Genomic DNA, 23,480 nt, shown 5'->3' with positions numbered 1-23,480 from the left:
TGTGGTCAGTCCTTAACTTAGAGGATGGGAAGTTTACCAGTAAAAAAAAAAAATGGTGAGAATGGATATTGGGGGCACATGTAATTATCTGTAACATGTTGCAGCTTAATTGTACTGCATTCTAAATAGCATTTGGAGTTAAATGTGAGGCCCAGAAAGAACATATGCTTTGAATGGAACAAAGAGAACTGGTATCATTCTGCTTGAGGACGTAATCTGTGCAGAATACTTTGAGATCTTATTCTGTAACAACAGATAACTTTAAATAGGTACCAGGCACTTTCCTGAGTGCTTTACATGAATTATCTTATTTAATACTCAACCCTATGAGCTAGGTATTTTGATTCCCCCATTTCATAGATGAGGAAACTAAGGTGTGAAAAGGCTCAGTAGGCTGCCTGCAGGCACAGAACTAGTAAGTGGTAGAGCTGGTACTTGAATCCAGGCATTCTGACTCCAGAGTTGCCCCTCAAACCACTTCTGGTCCAGGTTCCATTTGGAATATTAGTCTGCCTGTTGAGATTGGATAGGAGGAAAGATTCCCCAAAACCTTGAGTTTAAATAAAAGTTTTTAAAAATATATGAAACAATGCAATAAAGCATTTGCTGCTTTCTGGGCTTCAGCCTGAAGTATTACTTTATCATTATAGTCAAGGTGATAGATAGTAAGCAGATATTCTTTTTTTTTTTTTTTTTTTTTTTTTTTTTCTGATATGGAGTTTTGCTCTGTCGCCTAGGCTGGAGTGCAGTGGCACAATCTTGGCTCACTGCAAACTCCACTTCCCAGGTTCACGCTATTCTCCTGCCTCAGCCTCCCGAGTGGCTGGGACTACAGGCACCCACCACCACACCCGGCTAATTTTTTTGTATTTTTAGTAGAGACAGGGTTTCACCGTGTTAGCCAGGATGGTCTCGATCTCCTGACCTCATGATCCGCCTGACCTCATCGGCCTCCCAAAGTGCTGGGATTACAGGCGTGAGCCACCGCGCCCGGCCAGTAAGGAGATATTCTAGGTTTACGCTTAGTAAATGAAAGGCAGCTTCATCTGAGATATTAACTTAGAACAAAGAAGAGTAAAGAAAACAAATACGAAGTAAATTTTTGCTACTACTGAGCAAATAAAATCTGAGCCTTTATCTTCCTGTTGTCAGGAGTTGTTAATAAATGATTTCAGTATACCCATGTAATACTTCAGATGATCTTTTTTTTTTTTTTTTTTAATTGAGATGAGGTCTCACTGTGTTGCCCAGACTGGTCTTGAACTCCTGGACTCAAGCAATCCACCCACCTTGCATAAGCCACCATGCCTGGCCTTCAGACCACTTCTTATTTAAGGCAACCTGAAAACCAAGTCCATCCCAGCATTTGGGGCTTAATCTCATCCTCAGACAATTTAGGTGATTATTTATCCTCACATGCTTAAAGTATCTACATCATCACAATTATTAAATAACATGATAAAATAATAAAATCCACTCCCTAGATGTATTTGTTTACTAGGGCTGCCATAACAAAATACCATAGACTGGATGGCTTAAAGAGCAGATATTTATTTTCTTAACATTCTAGAAGTCAGAAGTTCATGATCAGTGTGTCAGCAGGAATGGTTTCTTCTGAGGCTCTCTTCTTGGCTTGCTGTTGGCCACCGTTTTGTTGCATCTTCCTAGGGTGGCCCCTCTTGTGCAGGTGACCCCTGGTGTCTCTCTCTGAGGCCTGATCTCCTGCTCTTATAAAAACACCAGTCAAACTGGATTAGGGCCCACCTTAATAGCCTCATTCTAACTTAATCACTTCTTTAAAAGGCCCTTTCTACAACTACAGTCACATTCTGAGGTACAGTGGTTAGGGCTTCAACATGTTTTAGAGGGACATAATTTAGCTCCTAACACTAGAAATACTTTGGAAACACTGAAGCTGTGAAATCAAACAATTTACAAGAGTGAGAAGTTCAGCATTTGGATGTTTCCCCCTCTCTTATCTGTCTTTAGCCAAAATAAGAGGTGGTACAGATGGTATGTTTCAGTGAATACAAATTTCTTTACTTAAATATATTTGGGCAGCCTTATTAAGTTTAATATGAAGATTATTTAAAACATTTGAAATGCCATGTTGAACTTGCTATTATTTATACTTTCAATAGCTTGGCAAATGGAAAAATCAAAGTTATATTAGCTAACATTTTGCTGAAAGTATAAGTGTGATTGAGTGAGCTAAGCAGATCTGACAGGCAAGGCTTTATAGTCAATCATAACAATACCAGGTTTTTAATGAAAGAATAGCTATTAGCCACGGAAGAGCTGAAAATAAAAATAAAGGTCAGTGTTCGAACAGATGAATCCTTTTCTGAAGTAGTATCTGTAAACAATTTAAAGTACATGGTAACAAAAGAAAACATTTTATATCTTTTGGGTTAGGGAAATGGAATAAAAGTGGATAAGTACATCACTAGGAAAGATTTGACGTATTCTCTTGAAGGAAAACATCATCAAAAGAGTGATTCCATCTATCTCACAAAATACTCAGAATGAGTTTTAATTTCTTGACCACTCTATTCTTTCATTAGAAATATCTTTGGAAAATGGGAAAATGGAAGGAAAATAGTGGAGTTTATGATTGATAGGATTAACTAGGAGAATAAGTGAGAGAAAATGAGGAAAACAATAAAAGTCAAAGAACTCTCATGACATTTTCTAAAAATAATTCTCCGACCTATGAAATTTTTACAAGTTGCACTTATCTGGCCTAGGATAAAATATATTCAAAAACCTTGATGCAACACAAAAGGAACATTTGTGTTTCTTTGCTTAAATACTAAAGAAAATGATGGCACTATTAGGGAAGACTAATAAAGATTTCCAACTACATGGTTACCACACATTGGAAGTATCTCACATCAACAAAGGAGAACTGCATATTTTCTTTTAAAGAATAATTGTTGGAGATATATGACAATACTACTATATTATATTGCGTGTAATACAAAGTATACACAATTTTATATGGGTAAAATTGGTATGAGGAAGACCAGGACCTTGAGATTATTAAGAACAGCATTAATAACAATACAACATCAGCTCAAATGATATGTCACTGTGCACCCTGAGAGCCTTAGATAAAAGGCCCTCCCAGTGTTTATTTCTTTGGCTTCATACCTTACTATCTTCACTCACCATTAAATTAACTGGTGATTCAGGAAATGTAGTTATCTCAAGGGGCCATACTCTGTCTCTTCAGGACCTTTCATTGTGCTGCTCTCCTGGCTTGAAATACAAGTACACAGTTCCCTTCCACCCTGCCTCCATCCTTCCTCCACCTCTGCACAGTTAAAATTTCCTGTGAAAATCTCTTGAAGAGCAATCTATAGTGTCTCCGTAAGTCCAATACTGTCTGCTTTTACACAGTTTGACTACATTGGTGCTGTTTTGTTTGAACACCAGATAAAGCCATTGGCTTGCTTTTAGGGAACCTTTTTTTAGAAATCTTAATAAACACCAGAATTATCTTGAAGAACTGAAACAAAGGGGAAGATTTGCATTTGTCAGCTCATGATCTCTCCAGGTTACATGCTCATTAAGTGGCATTGCAAGCTGTGATTCTCACTCACTGCTTGAATTATTCTCTCCCCTTCTCTTCCTCTCTTCATATCATTGAATGTATATAAAATAAATACATAAAGTTTAATACGTATAAAATAAACCCACTGCACAGCACTTGAGACTTTTACTTGTCTGTGTCTCCTTCTAGATCGTGAAATGGCTGATGGGCTTCTTTCCTTTTCACACTTACATATATAGTATCGGGGCACAAGTCACTAAGGAAATAGTTTGTTGAATAACTGAAGGACAAAATGAACGAAGTGTATTATACTAACCACAACAATTTTTTTTAAAAAACTGAATTTTCAAGTTCTCACTGCAGTTCCACAATAAAAAAAAAAAGAAAAAAAAAAACAACTGAATTTTGTCCAGGCGCAGTGGCTCATGCCTGTAATCCCAGCACTTTGGGAGGCCGAGATGGGAGGATCGCTTGAGCCAGGAATTTAAGGTAACAGTAAGCTGTGATCACACCACTGCACTCCAGTCTAGTGATGGCATAATCATAGCTTACTGTGATCTTGTTACTGAGACCTAGCAAGACCCTGTCTTTAAAAAAATAATAATTAATTTTTACAAAATAACTGAATTTGTCACCACAAAATAAAAAAATATTATTTCAGAATAACCAAAAGGTTATACTTACTTGATACTTTGTTTTTGTGAGTTAACAAACCATTATTGCTTTTATTTTGGACCTAAATTGCTTAATCAATCAGGTGATACTCTTTTGTCGATTTTTCCAATTAATTGATGGAATTGGATAGTCCATCCAATTCCATCACAGACTGCTCTGGCCTCAGAGACTGCTTTGATTGGAAGATGATTTATCTGATGTTATCTATCTTTATACATCTCTCCAACCCATAATATTAAGCCTAACAATGTGTTTTTCCCTGTTCATCTAATTATTCCAATCTACATAGAAACAACTTCTACTACCATGCATCTTAAAGAAAAGGACAACCTCCCCTAATACTGTATGACTTTCCAAATACCACCTCTCAATCACAACAAACCTTTACAAAATAGTCATAGGAACTGTCTCTGTTTACTCACCCTCTCATTCCCTCTCCTGACTGGCCACTCCTTTTAGGCACCAACCCTACTGCTTCACTGAATCCACTCCTCTCAGTCAGTTATCTCCATGAAGCCAAGCACTGTGGTCACATCTATATTTTTTTCTTACTAAAACTCTTAAGTAGCAATCAACAACATATTATTTTTTTACTTCTTGACACACTTTCTTCTTCTGATTTCTGTACCATTGCACTTACTGCTTTTCCCCCACCTTAAGAGGTCCTCCTTTTCAACCTCCTTGACAGTCCTGATTTTCTTCTGGACTTCTAACTGTGAGAATATTCCAAACTCCATTCTCTTTGCTCTTTTTATCTGTATTTCCTCCCTAAGTTGTTACATTTAGTACCATAGATTTTAATTGTATCTGCATGTCAATATATTCTGTCTCTCTGTCTATCTTTCTAGCCTTGATCTGTTTCTCATGGTCCTAACTTATAAATACAGGTTTATTGTATTCCTTATTCTATTCTATTATTACTGTTGTATCTGAAGCACCTAGAACAATGCCGATATCATAGGTTCTTGGTGTTTAATGAGTATTTATAGAATGAATTAATAAGTCAGTGGCTGTTTCTAAATATAACACATATCTCTAAATAAGAGAGAAAGAGTTCACATGTAAATATGACACCTTTTGGAATACTCTTTGAGAGAAAGTTTGCCCTTCCGGAACACGGGTGAAATATTTCCCCAAACATTTTGGATTTTAGTAATTTTCATGTGACTAGAGAATATTAAAATGTACTACTTGTCTAACCTTTTTTATTCTTAATAGAATACTTGAGATGGTATTCACAAATCAAAGGTTTAATGTCATAATTTGTAGTAGACTTCATGTCTTTAGAACGTTAATGATTCTTCAGTGGATACAAATAATTAATAATGATGGCATTCCTAAAAGCATAAAAGCATTTTCTAATATTGTATATATTTTAATGGACTATATTGACATTAAACATGTTACATAGATGTAACACATTTTTGTTATAATTACAGCATATGTACATAGATGCAGATAATTATACATTTGTGCTTGTATAGAATATATGTGCTTTTTAACAAACTTTTACAAATTAACTTGCAAAGCCGTATGTGAATGTATACATGAAAACACCTGTGTAGATAGACCATTGTTCTATTTGCAAAATAAATAAGACCAGACTTTACGTGTTTCTAAAATGTATAAAGAAATGATTACAGGACTAAGATTTAGAAAGACAGGTTTCTAATTCAGCTTTTGCTGCTAACTAGTGTGATGTTAAGCAAGTCATTATATCCACTAGAATGTAAGCCCCATTGGGACAGGGATTTTGTCTGTTGTGCTCATTGCTGTATTACCAGCATCTGGAAAAGACTGAACCCAGAATAAGTGCTGAACTAATTTGTTGCATGAATTCTGTTTCTCCAGATTTACAGTTTCCACATCTATAAAACAATGTTTCTTCTAATCCTCACATTCCAAATTAATATTGGGGTCCTTATGAATTTAAATAAGGCAAATTCCAAACTAGAACTGTTTATTGAGCTTCTGCCTGCACCTTTATATTGCTTAGTCAATTGAAGCTCTTTTCATGAATATTTATTAATATGAATAAGACAACAGTTAGATGTCAGTTCATCTGCCATCTTCATTCAGCAGGACTAAAAGAAAAACTTTAATATTAAAAATATATTATTCAAATTCACAAAATCAAGTAAATATAAAAGAAAATTCAATAACTAGCCCCTCAAAAGATGTTTTTTGAGCGTTTGTGTCCTTTACACTGTGGAAGCTATTAAAGTTTAAAACGGCTGTAAGAATTTTGAGACACCCTGTAGATATACCCTTCTTGGAGAAAACTTGATATCTCAACAAAAATATACAAGTGAATAAAGATTATTCGCTTTTAAGGTTTTTCTTTTCATTCGTCACCAAATATGTAATGAACAACAATCATGTGAAACCTGTGTTTGATAATGCAAGAGAAATCAGTTATTGACAGTCTGCACTTCACCGTCCTCTGGACTGCCAGCAACACACAGAGCCCAAGATCACTGGTGACAAAGCCTCTGGGTTGGAGTCAACATCGACATTACAAAGACTGGAGAGGAAGCCTGGAGACCTGTGCACTACTTGAAAGCCTGCAGCCCTCCCCTTCCCCTCTGCCACAGCTACCATTACTCACAGACTCCCCTGTCATGAGTAATCCCTGCTGTGTACTGCTTCCCTCTTTCCTCATGGCTTGTGCCCTCACTTCCCCCCACCCTGCTTAATCAGACGCTGGCTCCTTTTCAAAAAAAACAATTCCTGCTCTACCTCGTCACTCTCTACCCCTCTCATCCTGCCTAATTTTTTTCCCATAGCACTTATCAGCAATATCGTATCTTTGTTCACTGGCTTTCTTGTATATACATGTGAACTAGAATCTACACTCCTTTAAAGCAGGACATTTCTCATCCATCCATATATCCCCAGCACCTCGAGCACTATATGACACATAATAGATGCTCCATAAATATTTGTTGAATAGGTGAATGAACAAAAAGCAGAATGAACTAACACTCTAACCTGAACCTGCCGTATTGTTGATCCTCTTAACTGTTTCTCCTCCAGTTTCCAGCAGCACCTCACCATTTAAAGTTCCTGTAATTTCTCTAGCCATGATCCTCGTTATTTTCAATAACTGGTGTTCTACCCAGATTTTATTATCTCATGCTGCCTTGGATAAACACTTGTAATTCATCTTGGCTCAATACTTTGGTAATATACCCCTGGGGCTTACCCCTGTCCTTCAAGTGAGATCTGGCCAGTATGTGGCCATGAATGGCCACTGCTCTACCACAGTGACATCACAAATGAATTACCTCTAGAAAGGAATCGGTATATAAATGAATAAATGCCAAAACTAAACTAAACAGCATTTACAATGGCCATAGATGAAGTCCCTGCCTTGGGTAAGTGTGCACGTTCCACAGTGACAAGTCAAGTGGACAAGACAGAGTCCAAAAAGGAGAAAGGCAGAGAATTCTTGAGTCATAGGTAGGTAAGTGGGAACAACCATATGACTGTTGGTAGGAGTATAAATCACTACAATGTTTCTCAAGGGGAATTTAGAAATAGCTATTTAAATTAAACAGATTCCTACCCTTTCAGTAGCATTTCAACTTCTAGTAATTCATCCTGTGGAAGCTCTTCTATAACCACTGGAAATATCCAATAGCCCATCAATAAAGGGATGGTTTAATGATGAACCACATAGTCATAAAATGGAATAGTGCAATTTTTAAAAAGAATAAATATATACCTGTTGGTGTTACATTATATTAAATGGAATGTGAAAATTACACATTAGTATATGTGGTGTGATTTCACTATCAACAGTTTATACCCCTGTTTTACATATGAAGAGTAACAGTGAACAATACTCACAATGACCCTGCTCTCACAGAAATTAAATTCTAATTGGAAAACAGACCACAAACAGATAAACGTTTAATGGCAGATGGAGCACTGCTATGAAGAAAATTAAAGCACAGCAAAGGGATACTATACAAAGCCTCTCTGAGGAGACAGCCTCTCTTGAAGCAGAAATCTGAATAAGGAACAAGGCAAGAAAGTCAGGAGGGACAAACAGAAGCAGCATGCTTGCAGGCTTGAGGAAATGTAGGGAAGACAGTGTAACTGGAGAGCATTGGTCATATGGAATGAGGGACAGAAGATGAGATGTGAGGTGTCCAAGGACAAGAAGATATGGCATTTCCTGGGCCATGATAACAATTTTGGATTTTCATGTTATTTTGGTGATTAATCATTATAATATCTTGAGCAGGGGAATGATATATTCAGATTTACATTTTTTAAAGACTCACCATGGCTGTTATGTCAAGAATATTCTGAGGAGGAAAAGAATAGAAGCAGTGAGACCAGCTATATGGGTATGGCACTGCTGTTTTGAGTGATGATAGTGTCTGGACGTAGGGTAGGAGCTGCGGAGAGGAAGAAGAATGACCAGATTTGTGATGCATTTTGAAGGCAAAGCCAAGAGGATTCGCTGATGGATTGGATGTGAGGTGTGTTAGAGGAATCAAAGACGATTACAAGGATTTAGGCCTGATCAGCCAAGTGAATTGCAGTACCATTTACTGCGGGAGGAGGATTTAGTAGTAGGAGGTGGTAGTGTGGTGGAGGTGGGGAAGAGTTCTGTCTTGGATATGTTAATGTTGAAGTGCCTATTAGATATGTAAATGGAGCTACTAGGCAATTGAATTAATGACTTCAGCATTTAAGAGAATGGTTAAGACCTTGATGTATACTTGGGAGGCACAATGGCGTGAATGACTTTGTTAAAGCTATGTTAGAGATCACCTAGGAAGTAAGTGTAGAAGAAAGCAAAAGGTCAGAGGCCTGAGGTCTAGGGATCATCTATATCTAAAAATCTCAAAGAGGAAAAATGCAGCAGAAGAGAGTGGGAAGTAACAACCAATGTCAAAGAAGGAAAAATGGAGAGTGTGGATCACAGTAGCCAAGTGAAGAAACTTGTAGAGGTATAAAGAAAAAATAGTTCCCAAATTATTAACCATTGTCTTCCTTGAGTGGTGAACTTATAGGGGCATTCAATGTTTGCAATTTCTGTAACATTTAAATATTTTGTAATGTACATATATTGTCTTTGTAAGCAAAAATAGCAATAAAAAAGTTAAGAACAATAAAAGTAAAATTTTAATGAACATACTAAATGCATAGGAAGCATCAGCATTAAGTTCATATAGCATAACCTATTATATCTTTGATTAGACAATTTACAAAAGGAATCCAATGACCAAAAATGAGAGGGAAAAGATGCAGTGTTTCAAATGGCTTATGTAAGAGTGTATTTAGGTACCTGCTTTGTAAAGGTTTTATGAGGATTGAAAAGTTAATGTGTTTATATAGTAGTTATGTATGTAATTATGTATATAGAGCATTTTTCATATATTATTAATGGCTATTAAATGATACTATACAAAAACTAAAGCAAAAAACAGAAATGTTTATAGAATGTATAGATGGAATAAAGTCTAGCAGTTTTCCTAACCTATTGATACTGCTTATGCATGTAAGCAAGTAAATATTTTAGAATTTATTTCCATGCTATGAATAGAATGCTGGTTAGTGCATTTCAAAGTGGCTCAAGAAAATTCTTCTGAACTTATCAAGAACTGAAATGCAAATGCATGTAATACCCAGTGCAAATGGAGGTGTACACCCCAAAACTGCCAGTCAGAACTTATGCAGCTGAGTCAAAAGGCCATGAGATAGCTCAGTAGTCTTTGAATTAGGATAAAACCTGTTATACCTAACTCCATAATCTATATGCCATCTCAAATGAGTATAAATATTATATAATGTAGGTTAAAGTGTTGCAAGAATCATCAATTAAAATACTAGGTTCTCTTTATGAGGATTGCTGATACGTGATAGTACAAAAACTGTGGTATTGTTCATACTGGGTTTCAAATGCACCTTCTCCTTAAAAGAATATGACTTGTCCTTTGAGACTATTCATACACATTTAGTAAATTCTGTATTAGGAGAAACCTATTAGATTGTTCACCATTATCTTTCCACATAACAGTTGGGTGCCAAATTCAGATTTTCATTGAAGTTGTCACCATCAATAATACAATGATTTCATTTTGGCTGATTGAGATTCAGGCAGTCACTGAAACTGTGGCCATGGTGTAGCATCCAGTGCTACTCCTCTTAGCCAAGCACACTTTGGCAAGGAGCCTGAATCAAGCAAAGTACTCCCTTAGGTTACTATTTTTCTGATTAAATTTGTAATTATGTGTAAAATTAACTATTATATTTGCAGGATCAATTGATATTCAGGGGGAAACTGTCTAGATAAAACTTAGAGTTTCTTTTACTCTCTCCTGTCAGAGTCGGGCCACAAAAAGTTAAAAAGTACCATCCAGAGAAGTACAGAAACAGGCATGGCAGCTGAAATGAGGAAGATGGTAAGGCAACCGAGCCGAGAGTCTACTGATGGCAGCATCAACAGTTACAGCTCTGAGGGCAAGTAAGTGCTGTCAGCACGTCTGCATGGCTGTGGAACCATGAATTGTGTACTAATCAGTAAAATAACAAAGCCACTGAGTGTTACTGTGCAGCTTCTCTATTTAACCAGAAGTTCAACCATCCATTTTAAATCACCCTAATGGCTTATAAGTAAGTACACATGGACACACCTCTACACCTGGTCATTCATACCTTTCAAAGGGTGAAGAAATTCTGAGTCCACATGAACAAATTCATTTCCTCCATCTAGGAAAGCCCAGAATAGTTCCTTACTGGATGTTTAGTGTAGAAATGCCACAGGTAATGGACTCTTTCATAGGGGAAATTCATAGTCTGTCCCTGTCAGCAAAGTCTAAATTAAAATTTATAAGTAAGGAACTGATTTCCCATTTTCTTAATTTTCTCAAAGCTAATTTGGACCCTAACTTTTCTAAGTCTAACACTGTCATATATGTAAGTAACTTACATTTTCTTGTTTTAAAACATTGCTGACTCATTTTACCTTAGGAAATAATCCAGGATCTATCAGCTTCATTATTTTCTGACTAAAATGTTTTCGTTAATTCTGAGAAAGTAGAATACAATTTTTAAAAATTTACTCAGTTCGATTTTTTTTTTCTGACATTTCATATGGATCCTGCACAAAACCTGCTACTTCCTATGCTTGAGAATATTTCTGGTAAAACAATTTTTATTGAGGTAGTGGATCTTACAAATAAGTAGTTAATGTGTTGTTTTGGATTACATGGAGATGCACCACATGTAAATTTTCCATAATCATTTGTTCATTACCATTCACATTACTCATATGCCAATCTAGTATTTCTTGTCTTTACTGGATTTTTTGTTTTGTTTAGAAAATTTAACAGAATTATGCCAAATTACTGTTTGTGATATTCCTTCCCATTCCTGAAACTAGTTGGTCTTTGTTTAGTTGGTCAAATGATTGGCTTGTTATGCATGTTTCCAGTAAGGAATATCTAAGAACAAAAATCATCAGGTATGAAAGTTATGGAGATAAACTTACTGACAAAATACGAGTATTGGATGAAGTAGCATAAAGTAATATACAAATGAGACTTGAACACATCATTTTCTGATACAAAAAAGTAACAAATAAAATTTGCCTCCATCATAAACCACTTAATCTCTTGGATTTATTTTCATGGTCTCTGGATGGGATTATAATCTGTGTCCCATTTAATTCCCTTAGTTAAGAGAAATAATAGATGTGAAAGCACAATGGAAAGAGTAAGTCTCTATAGGAATATATTCATTCAAAAAATGCTTACTGAATGCCGATTACATAATGAGCATAGTTCTTATTACCCAATGATAACTACATCAGTCAACAAGAACAGCACAGGCACTATCCTTGTGCAGCTTACATCCTGGGGCTATCAGGAAGTCATATTATAGGAAGAAATATAGATTTTCTAATCAATTAATTTCAATTGGAACCAAATAAAAGTCTCAAATAATTTAAACATTTAATTGATTGAAAGATGAATTTAACCAGAATTGATTCAGAAATGAATCAATTAAATGTTTATAAATAAGAACTTGAACTATAACATTTATTCAAGAAATTATTGGCCACTTTAAAAAAATTTAGCATTAATGTTACCTAATGTTCATGAGCAAGCATCTGTGTGAAGTTTATGATATAAAAATTTGAATCTTATGTTTTTTTCTCAGCAACACATTTATATAGAGATTTGGAACTTGATATATTAAAAACTATAACTGAGCCCTCTTGAATAGAGCATTAGGTATCAAATTGAGAGTGTACACCTTTCCTCGATCAATGTTAAGCCTCATATGCTTGGCTCAAAGGCAATGCAAATAATCAATTAAAAAAACAGATTGTCTAAGTAATATTTATGCTTCATGATCATAATTAGTCAAATGGAAACTAGTGAAAAGAATTCTAGAAGATTTCATGGTTTTTTTTTCCTTTGGTTTTTATCCTTTTGCTGATAGTTTAATATTTCCTGGAGTGCGACTGGGAGCTGACAGTCAGTTCAGTGATTTTCTTGATGGATTGGGACCAGCCCAGCTTGTTGGCCGCCAAACCCTTGCCACCCCTGCAATGGGTAAGAATCATTTTTTTTCTACAGGAAAATTGATGTTTTGTGTTTGACAAAGTCATTTAAAGTATTTAAAATTGTGTAATAGCAATACAAGTGAGAAGCAACATTTTAGCTAGGGAGTTACTGTTTGTAAACAACTATTCTAATTTCAAGTATATTTTTCTAATTTGAGATATTATGTAAAAGGAAGTAAAATTAGCCATAAATATTTGAATTACCAGGAACCCTGATATAATAGATCTAAATGTAGGACAAGGGTGGCATTTCAGAGCATGGAAAAAAAAAATAGATAGACTGTTCAATAAAGTATAGTAGCATAACTATTTACCTGTGTGAAAAAATTTACGGAATTCCCTCACCCTACACAACTTACCAAAAAAGTTAATATTTTAGACTTAACTATAAAAAAGAAAAGGGAAGGTGGAGAAAGATACTAAAAAGTACTGGAAAACACTTAAGTTAATCTTTCTGTAATCTTACAGTGGGAAAGAACTTCAGCAAAATGCATGAAAATAGATCAGCTTGAAGACACAATATAGTGGAATTTCGCAATACTGATGCTTGATAAAATCATAGAAGCTTCCTAAGAGGAAAAATAATTTTACAAAAAAACTATCAAAAATCAGATTCTCGCTGGGTGTGGTGGCTTACGCCTGTAATCCCAGCACTTAGGGAGGCCGAGATGGGCAGATCACAAGTTCAGGAGATCGAGACCATCCTGGTTAACACGGTGAAACCCCTTCTCTACTAAAAATACAAAAAAAATTAGCGGGGCGTGGTGACGGGCACCTGTAATCCCAGCTACTCGGGAGGCTAAGGCAGGAGAATGGCGTGAACTCAGGAGGCAGAGCTTGCAGTGAGCCAAGATCGCGCCTCTGCACTCCAGCCTGGGCGACTGAGCAAGACTCCATCTCAAAAAAGAAAACAAAAAAAGAAAAAAAAATCAGATTCTTGTTGGGCTCTTCATATTTTCATTGGATTCTTCAATATACTAGAAGCCAGAAGACTATTAGCATTACCTTCAGAATTCTGAGTAACAACAAATTTCCAACCTAGAATACAAAAGCCAGCCAAACTATCAAGTAATTTTGAGGCTAGAGTGGATACATATTTGGCCCCAGGCAAGGCCTCAAATCATTTTCCTCATTGCTAACATTTCTCAGAAAGCTACTAGAAGATTTACTTTGACCAAATGAACTAAGCGAATTTTCAAAATTATGAACTAAAAAAAAAAAAAAAGGAATCAATAAATAAATGCTTCCTCACAAGATAAAGATGATTGGGATACCCAGAGTGATAGCAAAGGAAGAACTAATGGTAACTGCAGCAAGGTTTCAAAGCAGCATTCAAATTGGATTGTGTCAGATTTCATGAGATAAAATCTGTAGAATCTAATGGGTTTGATTTTTATGGAAAAGATGAACAACCAGGAGAGACTAAGATTTGAACTAATGAGGTCTACATAAAAATGTAAGCAAATACTTTATTAAAAGACACTAATTAAGTGTAGGGAAAAGGAAGATCTAAGAAATGAGAAGTGGTTATAATATTCTAGTTCACACAGTTATGCATAAGGTTACATAGTCGAAATAATATAAATATTAATATTGGGAGAATGGGATGACAGAAATTGTCACGTATGTAGTAGGGGTAGGAAGGCAGTGAAAGAGATCAAAATTGAAAGTCAATAATACTATCTAAAACTGCAGAAAGGATAAGTATAGTGCTTAGAAATAACGAGGCAAATGCCAGAAAGTAAATCAGATAAAAATATTGAAAATTTTGGAAGCAATAAGTTTTGGAAGACAAGAAGTTGAGAGAGGGGTAGAAGTTAGTTATGTATAAACATAACAGGTTTTCTAGAACAGTTGGGGATATGTGTGTGATTTAAAAAGAAATCTTTAAGAAACATTAAAAGGACAAAAAGGGAACAAAAGACTTCTAGTAACTGTGGTCTGAAACAGAATTATAAAACTAATGAGAATGTCTAGAACAACAAAGTTGATCAACTGACCAAAGAATCCATGCCTGAGAAAATGGAAATGATTCAAATAAGTAGAAATAACTTAGAAGTTTTCAGAGATAAAGTATCATATAATCCACAGAAAAAAAAATGCCAAGAGGTTATTAAACAAAAAACAAGCATATATTTTTAAGAAAGAAAGTTAGAGAATGGAAAATATAATGACTTAAAATTTAAAACTCAGTGAATGAGCTAAATAGGATACTGAACAAAGCTTAAGATATAATTAAATACAAGGAGAACTATAGAATACCACCAATAACATGGCCTATTTAAATTAAAAAAAAAAAAAATCTTTTATAAGAGAGGAGAATTCGGGATGTAGGAAGAATAAACCAAAAGTTCAAACTTACTCTAACAGGAACCTAAAAGAGAATAGAGAGACAGTTTTAGGGAAAATAACGATGCCTGAGTGTTTAAGTAAAACATAAAACCTGAGAGATTGAAAGAGCACATTGAGTGGCGAACTGAACAATCTGTACAAAACAAACAAACAAGGAAAATCTTTTTAATGCAATTTCAGGACATCATCTCAAGTCATGAGGAAGAGAAAGAAGATTACTTAAAATAAAAAACAAGATGGAGAATTTCATCAGAAAACTCAAATCTTTAAGAGCCCAATAGAAATTATAGAATTGAAAAATATAACTAAAGTTAAGAATTCAATGGATGAGTTACCAGCAGTTTAGACAGAGTTGAGGAGATAATTGGTTAGTGGTTAACTGGAGGATAAAGCCTTAAGAAAGTATCCAGAATTAATTGGACACACAAAATAATGGAAAATATGAATAAGAAGTTATAAGACCGAGCAGAAAAGTGAGGTCTAATATATGTCTAATTAGTCCTAGAATAGGGAAGGAAGGAGTATAGGCCAGACGCCTTTGAAAATATGTTTGAGTGAGAATTATTCAAATGTTCCTAGCATTAAAAAAAACAAATATTTAAGGTAACGACATCCCAATTACACTGACTTGATCATAACAAAGTATATGAATGTATTAAATTACCACATGTACCTAAAAAATACGTACATATATTATGTACATATTATGTATCAATAAATAAAAATGAAAATGGAAAACAGAGTGTGACAATAAAAAGTATATATATAATGATTGATAGATTTTCAGAACTGAAAATAAATATAGTCATACTTTCCAGAGTCCCTCATGAACCCCAAGAAAAGCAAATTCAGCAATACTAAAAATAATATTATCACAACAAAATGGGATTTTTTTTCATGAACACATACATGGTTGGTTTAATATATGAAAACTAATTAATATAGTTGATCACATTACTGTAATAAAAATAAAAAATGACCATCTTAAGTATGCAGAAAAAATGTTTGATAAAAATTCAGTTTTAATTTATGAGAAAAAAATTATCAAACTGAAAATAGAGTGGAGTTTACTTATCTGTTAACGTTTCTACAAAGCACACATGTGTATGTGTGTGTGTGTGTATGTGTGTATTTGCATATCAGATTGTCCAAATTGTTTAAATCTTTCAATATAAGTAGCAAATACGCTTAGAAATATGCATTCTCTTACACTGCTATTAGAAGTGTAATTTGGTGCAGTCACCAATTGGAATAATATGGCAGCATCTAGTAAAAATAAAAGTGTGGATGTGCTGTGACCCAGAAATACAACTTCGAATTACATATCCTCAAGAAGCTCTTTGCAGCATTTTTTTGTAGCAGCACCAAATAGGAAAACCAAGACCCCTAACTGGAGAGTAGATAAATATGACATTCATGTAATAGACTATTATAGAGAAATTAAAGGGAATGTTCTAGATCTCAACACATCAACTTGGATGGATATCTAAGAAAATGTAGTTAAGTGAAGAAAGAAAATTGCTGAATGATACCACTTATGCAAATGCTTAGGCTGGACGCCGTGGCTCACACCTGTAATCCCAGCACTTTGGGAGGCCAAGGCAGGCAGATCACCTGAGGTCAGGAGTTTGAGACCAGCCTGACCAACATGGTAAAACCCTGTCTCCACTAAAAATACAAAAAATAGCCAGGCAGGGTGGCGCATGCCTGTAGTCCCAGCTACTTGGGAGACTGAGGCAGGAGAATCACTTGAACCCAGAAGACGGAGGTTACAGTGAGCCGAGATCGCACGACTGCACTCCAACCTGGACGACAGAGCAAGCCTCTGTCTCAAAAAAAAAAAAAAAAAAAGCTTAACATTTGAAACTTTATTTGAGATGAACAGTTGTTAAAAAATATAACCTACCACAAAGAATTTAAGAGTAAGTAGAAAGCTGAAAAAACCTGAGTAGAACTATAACTGTCAGTATTTAACATTCTACTTACCAAAAAATGGGGAGAATACACCCAGGTGTTTTCATAGAGGAGCTCTAATAAATATGAGCTCGAGAGACATGAAAACTATGAAACAAATATTTTCATGAAATAAAAAGGAAGGGACTCATTCTAGTTGCTGATCTAATTTTGCATCAAACTATACATGGGCTACATAATGCTCCTTAATAATCAAAGAAATGCAAATTAAAATATCGTTTTAACCAGATTGGCAAAAATTAAGCATATTTTTGATACTGATATTAGACATATTGCTAATACCAGTATTAGTAAGGGTGGGAGGCAGGAAGAGTGATATTTCTGGTGGTAGTGCAAACCTTTCTGGAGGAGTTGGCAGAATGCATAGAATTTTTGGATGTCCATACTATTACATATGAAAATTTAAAATATTGGAATTTTATGTTCAAAAAATAACTGATTCAAGAATATGTGCAAGAATTCTTATAAAACTGTTCATTATAACCCTACTTACTTACACTGCACCATAAAATAGTTTATGTAAATAACATTTATTTCCATCAATAGGAGTCTGATTTAATAGGTAATGACATATCCATGCAGTAGTCCATACAGTCAATAAAATAATGGTATATGATCATGATTGCTAATAGATAGATAGATAGATAGATAGATAGATAGGCAGATAGATTGATAGAAGTATGAGAATGCAAGGTTATTCACCAAATATTAATGGTGGCTTTCTCTGGATAATGAAAATACATATGGTTACAATTTTTTAGTATATACTGGATGAAATAAGAGTAAGAAATCACATTAAGTACAAGAATTATAGAAATACTTCAGTGTTGTTATAGTCATTTATTAACTAATTTGCGAATCTCATAAGAGGGATTAATACCAGAAAAAATAAGAGAATCATTTCCAAATTTGATTTGGAGACCAAGAAAGAAAAGTGGATTGTGGAGTGAGGGGGTCTAAATATTAGTTTCTCAACCAAATCATGAAGATAAAAATCTGTAGTCTGTTATGGGCTCTCCTTTTGTTTTAACTGCACTGAACTGCAAAGAAGCTGAAACACATCTTGCTTCCCCTCCATTTGCAGGTGATATACAAATTGGAATGGAGGACAAAAAGGGCCAATTAGAAGTTGAAGTTATTAGAGCACGAAGCCTCACACAAAAGCCTGGTTCCAAATCTACGCCTGGTAAGGAGAAGTATTCCTGAATTTGGTGAAGGGGCTATTTAATAGGCAAACAAATAAAAACATTTGCTGTATTTGAATTTCACATGCTCTGTTTTGCGTCATCTGATTAATTTAAAAAGCAGTGTTTCTGTGTTCCTGGATGTTATTAAAATGGATTTGGGTTTTCCTTGCACAGTTATTCTTTCAGAAGGTGTTAGGAAGTATGTTATAATATTTTTTAAGGTTAGTTATGGTTGTTTCTTAGACTAGTGTCAATTATTTTCTTTCCTGCACATTTAGAAAAGGCAAAAGAAAAAAAGAAGTATAGTTCTACATCGTAAAAGGGGACACAATGAGCATTTAAAGATATAAAACCTGCATTGTAACCCAAGTAAGTCAAAGTCTTCAAACTAACTTTGTATACCATTGAATCAAAATAGAGGAAAATGGCAGTAATGGTAACATATAGATTTAAGGAATAGAATTTATGGAGCAATGAAAATTTTAAGTAATTTAAACAGTCGATGGGAAACTTTCAGTAAGCATCTCTAATTCTCTAATAGGGAATTCTCTAATTAAAAAAATAGTTGAATTTAAGGAATAATTCTTGTATGTTAATATAACTTTGTTTAGCTCCATATGTCAAAGTATATCTTTTGGAAAATGGGGCCTGTATAGCCAAGAAGAAGACAAGAATTGCACGAAAAACCCTTGATCCTTTGTATCAGCAGTCTCTGGTTTTTGATGAAAGTCCACAGGGTAAAGTTCTTCAGGTCAGTAATAGTTTGTTTGGCTTTTGACATTGAAATGTTTGTATTATTCATGTATCAAAGAGATGGTAAAACACAAAGAGATAAATGTAGGATAATATTCTTGAGTAGAAAAAATTCGAATGGTTAGTTTATAATGTAAATAATATATAATATTAAAAATATTTGGTGGATCTAATAGAGAACAATTTTGTTTTATCTCTCTCTCTTCTTTTCTTTTCTGTCTCTATCCTCTCCTTCTAGCTTTGCCCTGTTCCCGCCCCTCCTCACTCCTCACTAGATAGATAGGTATAAATAGATAGAGATATATCCTCACTAGATAGATAGATGATAAATAGATAGAGATATATCAAACAAAACAATGCTAATAATAGCTGGTTGAGCATTGCTTTCTACCAAACATGGGATACAAAGAGGAAGAGAGAGGGGAGAAGAGAATGAGTCCTGGTTGAATGCCGGATGCATTTCTAGGTGCTTATATGCATTATTTAAACGTTGTAACTAACATGTGCAATAATATCATTATCCCCATTTTAAAGATGATGTCTGAGATTCAAGAAGTAAAGTAATTTCACAAAGTTACTCAGTAAAGTTTAAAGGTGGGCTTCACCACCAACTCTGTTTGTATAAAACAGGTGAATGAGTCCAGTTGGGAACCTTTACAGATGACTGAAGTATTAGAAAATAGAACCTGGGACTAGGTGTAATGGAAGGCTTGTCTGACACCAATAGCCAATAGAAGTTGACCTAGATTGTGGTAATTTTTAATGATCTAATTGAAATATTAATCATCTAAATTAAAATTGGCAGGCAAGTCCTCAAAAGGTACCAGCCCACAATTATTTTTTTGATCTACCCCTTCACTAAAAAGACCGTAATACAAAAGAAATCAAATGAGTACTCTCATTCTTTGTACATACTTTCTTGTACATACATTCCATGGTATACTGAGTTGGATTGCTCATCCTGCCCTCCTAAATTGCACAAAGTTTAATTTTTATATTTTTATGGTCCTGCACATCGCTAATTAGATAGTAGTTACACAAGAAAGGTGTTGCATTCATATAAAAATAATCTTATGTATTTATTTCTTTAACATGGCTTATGTAGATAATACTCCTCATTGACTAGGAACACACAATCCTTCATTCCATCAGGACTAAAAATTATTGTGAAGTGTCTATAAGCATCTTAAAGTTAGTGTATCTTCTTATCTGTGCCTTCTCCTTGGTGGTAGTTGTATTCATTTCCTCTGCTTCACTGACTGGCCCACTTTTACAGCATAATTGCTTTGAGCCCTTCAGATATGAAGCAGAGAGAAGTCCAGGTAATGTTGCATTTCTCTATCTCTGCAGGTGATTGTCTGGGGAGACTATGGCAGAATGGACCACAAATGCTTTATGGGTGTGGCTCAGATCTTGTTGGAAGAACTCGACCTGTCCAGCATGGTGATCGGATGGTACAAATTGTTCCCACCATCCTCACTGGTGGATCCCACACTCACTCCCCTCACCCGCCGGGCTTCCCAGTCATCTCTGGAAAGTTCAACTGGGCCTCCCTGTATTCGATCATAGTGAACTCATACCAGAGTCATTCCAATAAAACTCTACCTTTCAGGATAATAATCTGAAGCAGATATTTCATGATCAAAAGCATTGTTGGAGACAGACAATCAACTTGTGTTTTGCCTGTAGTAGTTTTTCAATAATATGTCCCAATTGTTATTTAAAACATGGCTTCATATGACAGAACAAGGCAATCTATCAAATTACAGGAAGAATCAACGTGCTGGTGAGAGTCACTGATGCTTCTAACAAATAGAAAAAGAGGAAACTTTAAATCTACGCATACACACACACACACACACACACACACCAAATTGAACAAACTGGAAACTCTCACTCTGTGAAAAGTTGTATTCTACACGTTTCTGCACAGACCACAAGCAGTGTTATTTCCCTGATGTTTGAATTGTTTTGTTCTTTTGTGTGTTTTGTTTATTTGTGTGGTGTTTGTTGGTTTTTGTTTCTTGAGGTTTTGTTTTGTTTTCACCACATCTGTTATTTCCACTAGTTTTTTTGGCTGTGTCATGACAGGCCTCATGATGCTAACAGAGACTCTTCCCTTCTTTTTTCCAAAAGCACCAAAAAAAGGGCTGAAGTCGTCTCTGTGGCATCTCCCCAAAGTGTTAAACAGCTACATAAGGTGAAGCCAAGGAAGGGTTTCACTAGCTTTCATTTTATAATTCTTTAAAGTCTTATGTGTGGAAACCCAAAAGACAAAAACTTATCTTCCAAAATAAATAATCACAGAAGTACTTTTTTAATGAAGAGCCTATCTGTTTGCATTCTAGAAAATTAATTTATGGTTTCCATTGTTTTGCATGGAAGACTTTTAAAGAAGTCAATCTGCAACTAATGCTGGGGACTAAAACTAACTGCATAATTGTACTTTGAAAACACTCCTTGTATTGCCTTTTTCTTCCTGATATAAAAAAAAATGCTCATGTGTATAAACCATACTTTGACTTCCCAAAAATGGTGACTAGGAATGGATTTGAGCCTAAGACACTTTGAGCTACGCCCAGGCTTCTCAGCCATGCCTCAGTGTAGACACACCCATCTGCCCTGGAAAGAGCATGGTATGAGCTATTCAATATTCCACTGGAAATTCCAGTTGAAATATTCTGCACTAAACTAATGTTTTTATCGAATTTTAGTTTACATTTCTTTGAGATTGATGCAAGCACAAAGCTTGATTTTTTAATGCAAAGTATCTTACTTTTGGGGGGAAAAATAAACAAAGTCAACTTTCAATTTGCATTTTCTTCATTTAGTTTTTCTTGGCCTTGAATTTCCCTTGTGACATTCTGTACATGTGCTACAAACTGCAGTCTCTGCAGGTGCATTGATACGTTCTCCCTCCTTTTATGAGTCACTCCACTTTTGTGATTACACAGATAGAGCAGCATGACTTGGAACTGTTCAAAGCTGCATGCACATTTTGTAAAAAAAATTTTAAAAAGAAAAGAAACAAAAGGTTATTTAATAATGTATGTTAGTTCCACATAGGCCAGCTTGTATGTTGCATGTACTTGTACAGTTTGCTTGTTAATTACTATACCGAAATAACCAAGAAATCTAAGCCATCCATTTTTGTTATAGACATTTTGCAGGTTTTAGCCAGACTCAGTCTCTGGGTCTGTGGTGAAATGTCTATAGATGGACTTTATTTTTTACCCTCCGGAAAACGTGATGTAGTATGGACCAAATTCCTTCTAATAAATATTTTGGTGTAGATTCCTACTGTGGGGCTGTAACACATGTAGACACTGTGTACACATTAGGTTTTAATTCATAGACATACTGCCTGCACCAAGTGAATTATTTATTATTATTTACACATGCCAGAATTATCTGCCCATCATTCCACAGGGCACAGATTGACCACTGCTCACCATGCTGAGCAGGAGGAACTGAAGCATTGGTGCACTTCTACTAGATTCTGTTCTGTCTTAGTGGCCAACAATCAACTGATTATAATTGGCTAGTATCTTTCTATTTTGACCACTTGTCTTAACACTCCCCTGTGCTTTTAAATGAAATTCCAACTCATGTATGTAAACATGTTTAATAAAATTTACTTTTCATGTCAGTCAGTAGCCATCTGTGTTCTATGTCTTGCCAGATTTCCATTGTGGGTTCTATGGTGCAAAATGGGAGCCAGACCACGGGAAGGGGAGGCTGGGGTTTGTTGTCTGCTGCGGGCATTTGACTTGACTTGTCAATGCACTATATTATGTCTTAATCAATGGCCCAAAGGATACTTTGCATCACATACAAGTTTTCACTTTGTCAGCCTGTCTAAGTGAGCACATGACTATACTTCTGAAAAGTGGCATTATTAAAAATAATAAATCTCAGTAAGAATCAAATGGAAGGTTGTTTTCTGCTGCTGTTTGAATGTGCTAATAAAAGAGACAACTCTGTTGTCCAGTTGCCAAATTATTTCAAGTTATGTGGCATATCAGAAAATTGATTCCTGCGTCTCTCGTCATAGTATATTTCTCCTTTCCATCTTTTTCTTCTGCCCCCATGACTAATTTGTATAACTTTGGTTTAGAGGAGACCAATTTAACAAAAAATAAGGAATACATTTACTCTGAATTATCTTTAATAGGATCTCAGGTAATAAAAGTATCTTCAAATATAGATAGATGAATATCCAGAATAATATATTCAATGAGATATTACTAACTTTTTAGGTTATTTTATGATTTCTTCTTACCTAAAAGTGTGTTCATATATTTAATAATCATCGCCTCTCACAATACACTTGGTAAGCACTACTTTCATCTTGCATTGTAGTAAAATAACTTTTGTGATCTAGTCTGGTCTT

General features: G+C 35.1%; 1 protein-coding gene across 42 annotated transcripts in view; it reads left to right on the top strand.

The window, feature by feature from the left end:
• Positions 1-22,736, top strand: part of RIMS1 (regulating synaptic membrane exocytosis 1) — a 521,220-nt gene extending 498,484 nt beyond the window's left edge. For 35 of the 42 annotated variants that reach the window (XM_017871370.1, XM_017871361.1, XM_017871353.1 and 32 more), the window contains 5 exons: positions 10,577-10,715; positions 12,698-12,810; positions 18,232-18,333; positions 18,946-19,085; positions 20,438-20,930. In XM_017871370.1, the coding sequence (XP_017726859.1) occupies positions 10,577-10,715; positions 12,698-12,810; positions 18,232-18,333; positions 18,946-19,085; positions 20,438-20,656 (713 nt within the window). In that variant the 3' untranslated portion in view covers positions 20,657-20,930. Of the gene's footprint in view, positions 1-10,576; positions 10,716-12,697; positions 12,811-18,231; positions 18,334-18,945; positions 19,086-20,437 lie in introns of all 42 variants that reach the window. The other 7 variants (XM_017871387.1, XM_017871389.1, XM_017871390.1 and 4 more) reach the window with 4 other exon arrangements.
• Positions 22,737-23,480: the final 744 nt, after the last annotated feature.

This window comes from Rhinopithecus bieti, unplaced genomic scaffold (genome assembly GCF_001698545.2).
Source record: "Rhinopithecus bieti isolate Rb0 unplaced genomic scaffold, ASM169854v2 scaffold_4709, whole genome shotgun sequence".
NCBI classification, from domain to species: domain Eukaryota; kingdom Metazoa; phylum Chordata; class Mammalia; order Primates; family Cercopithecidae; genus Rhinopithecus; species Rhinopithecus bieti.
This window is presented reverse-complemented; position numbering and strand designations above follow the sequence as displayed.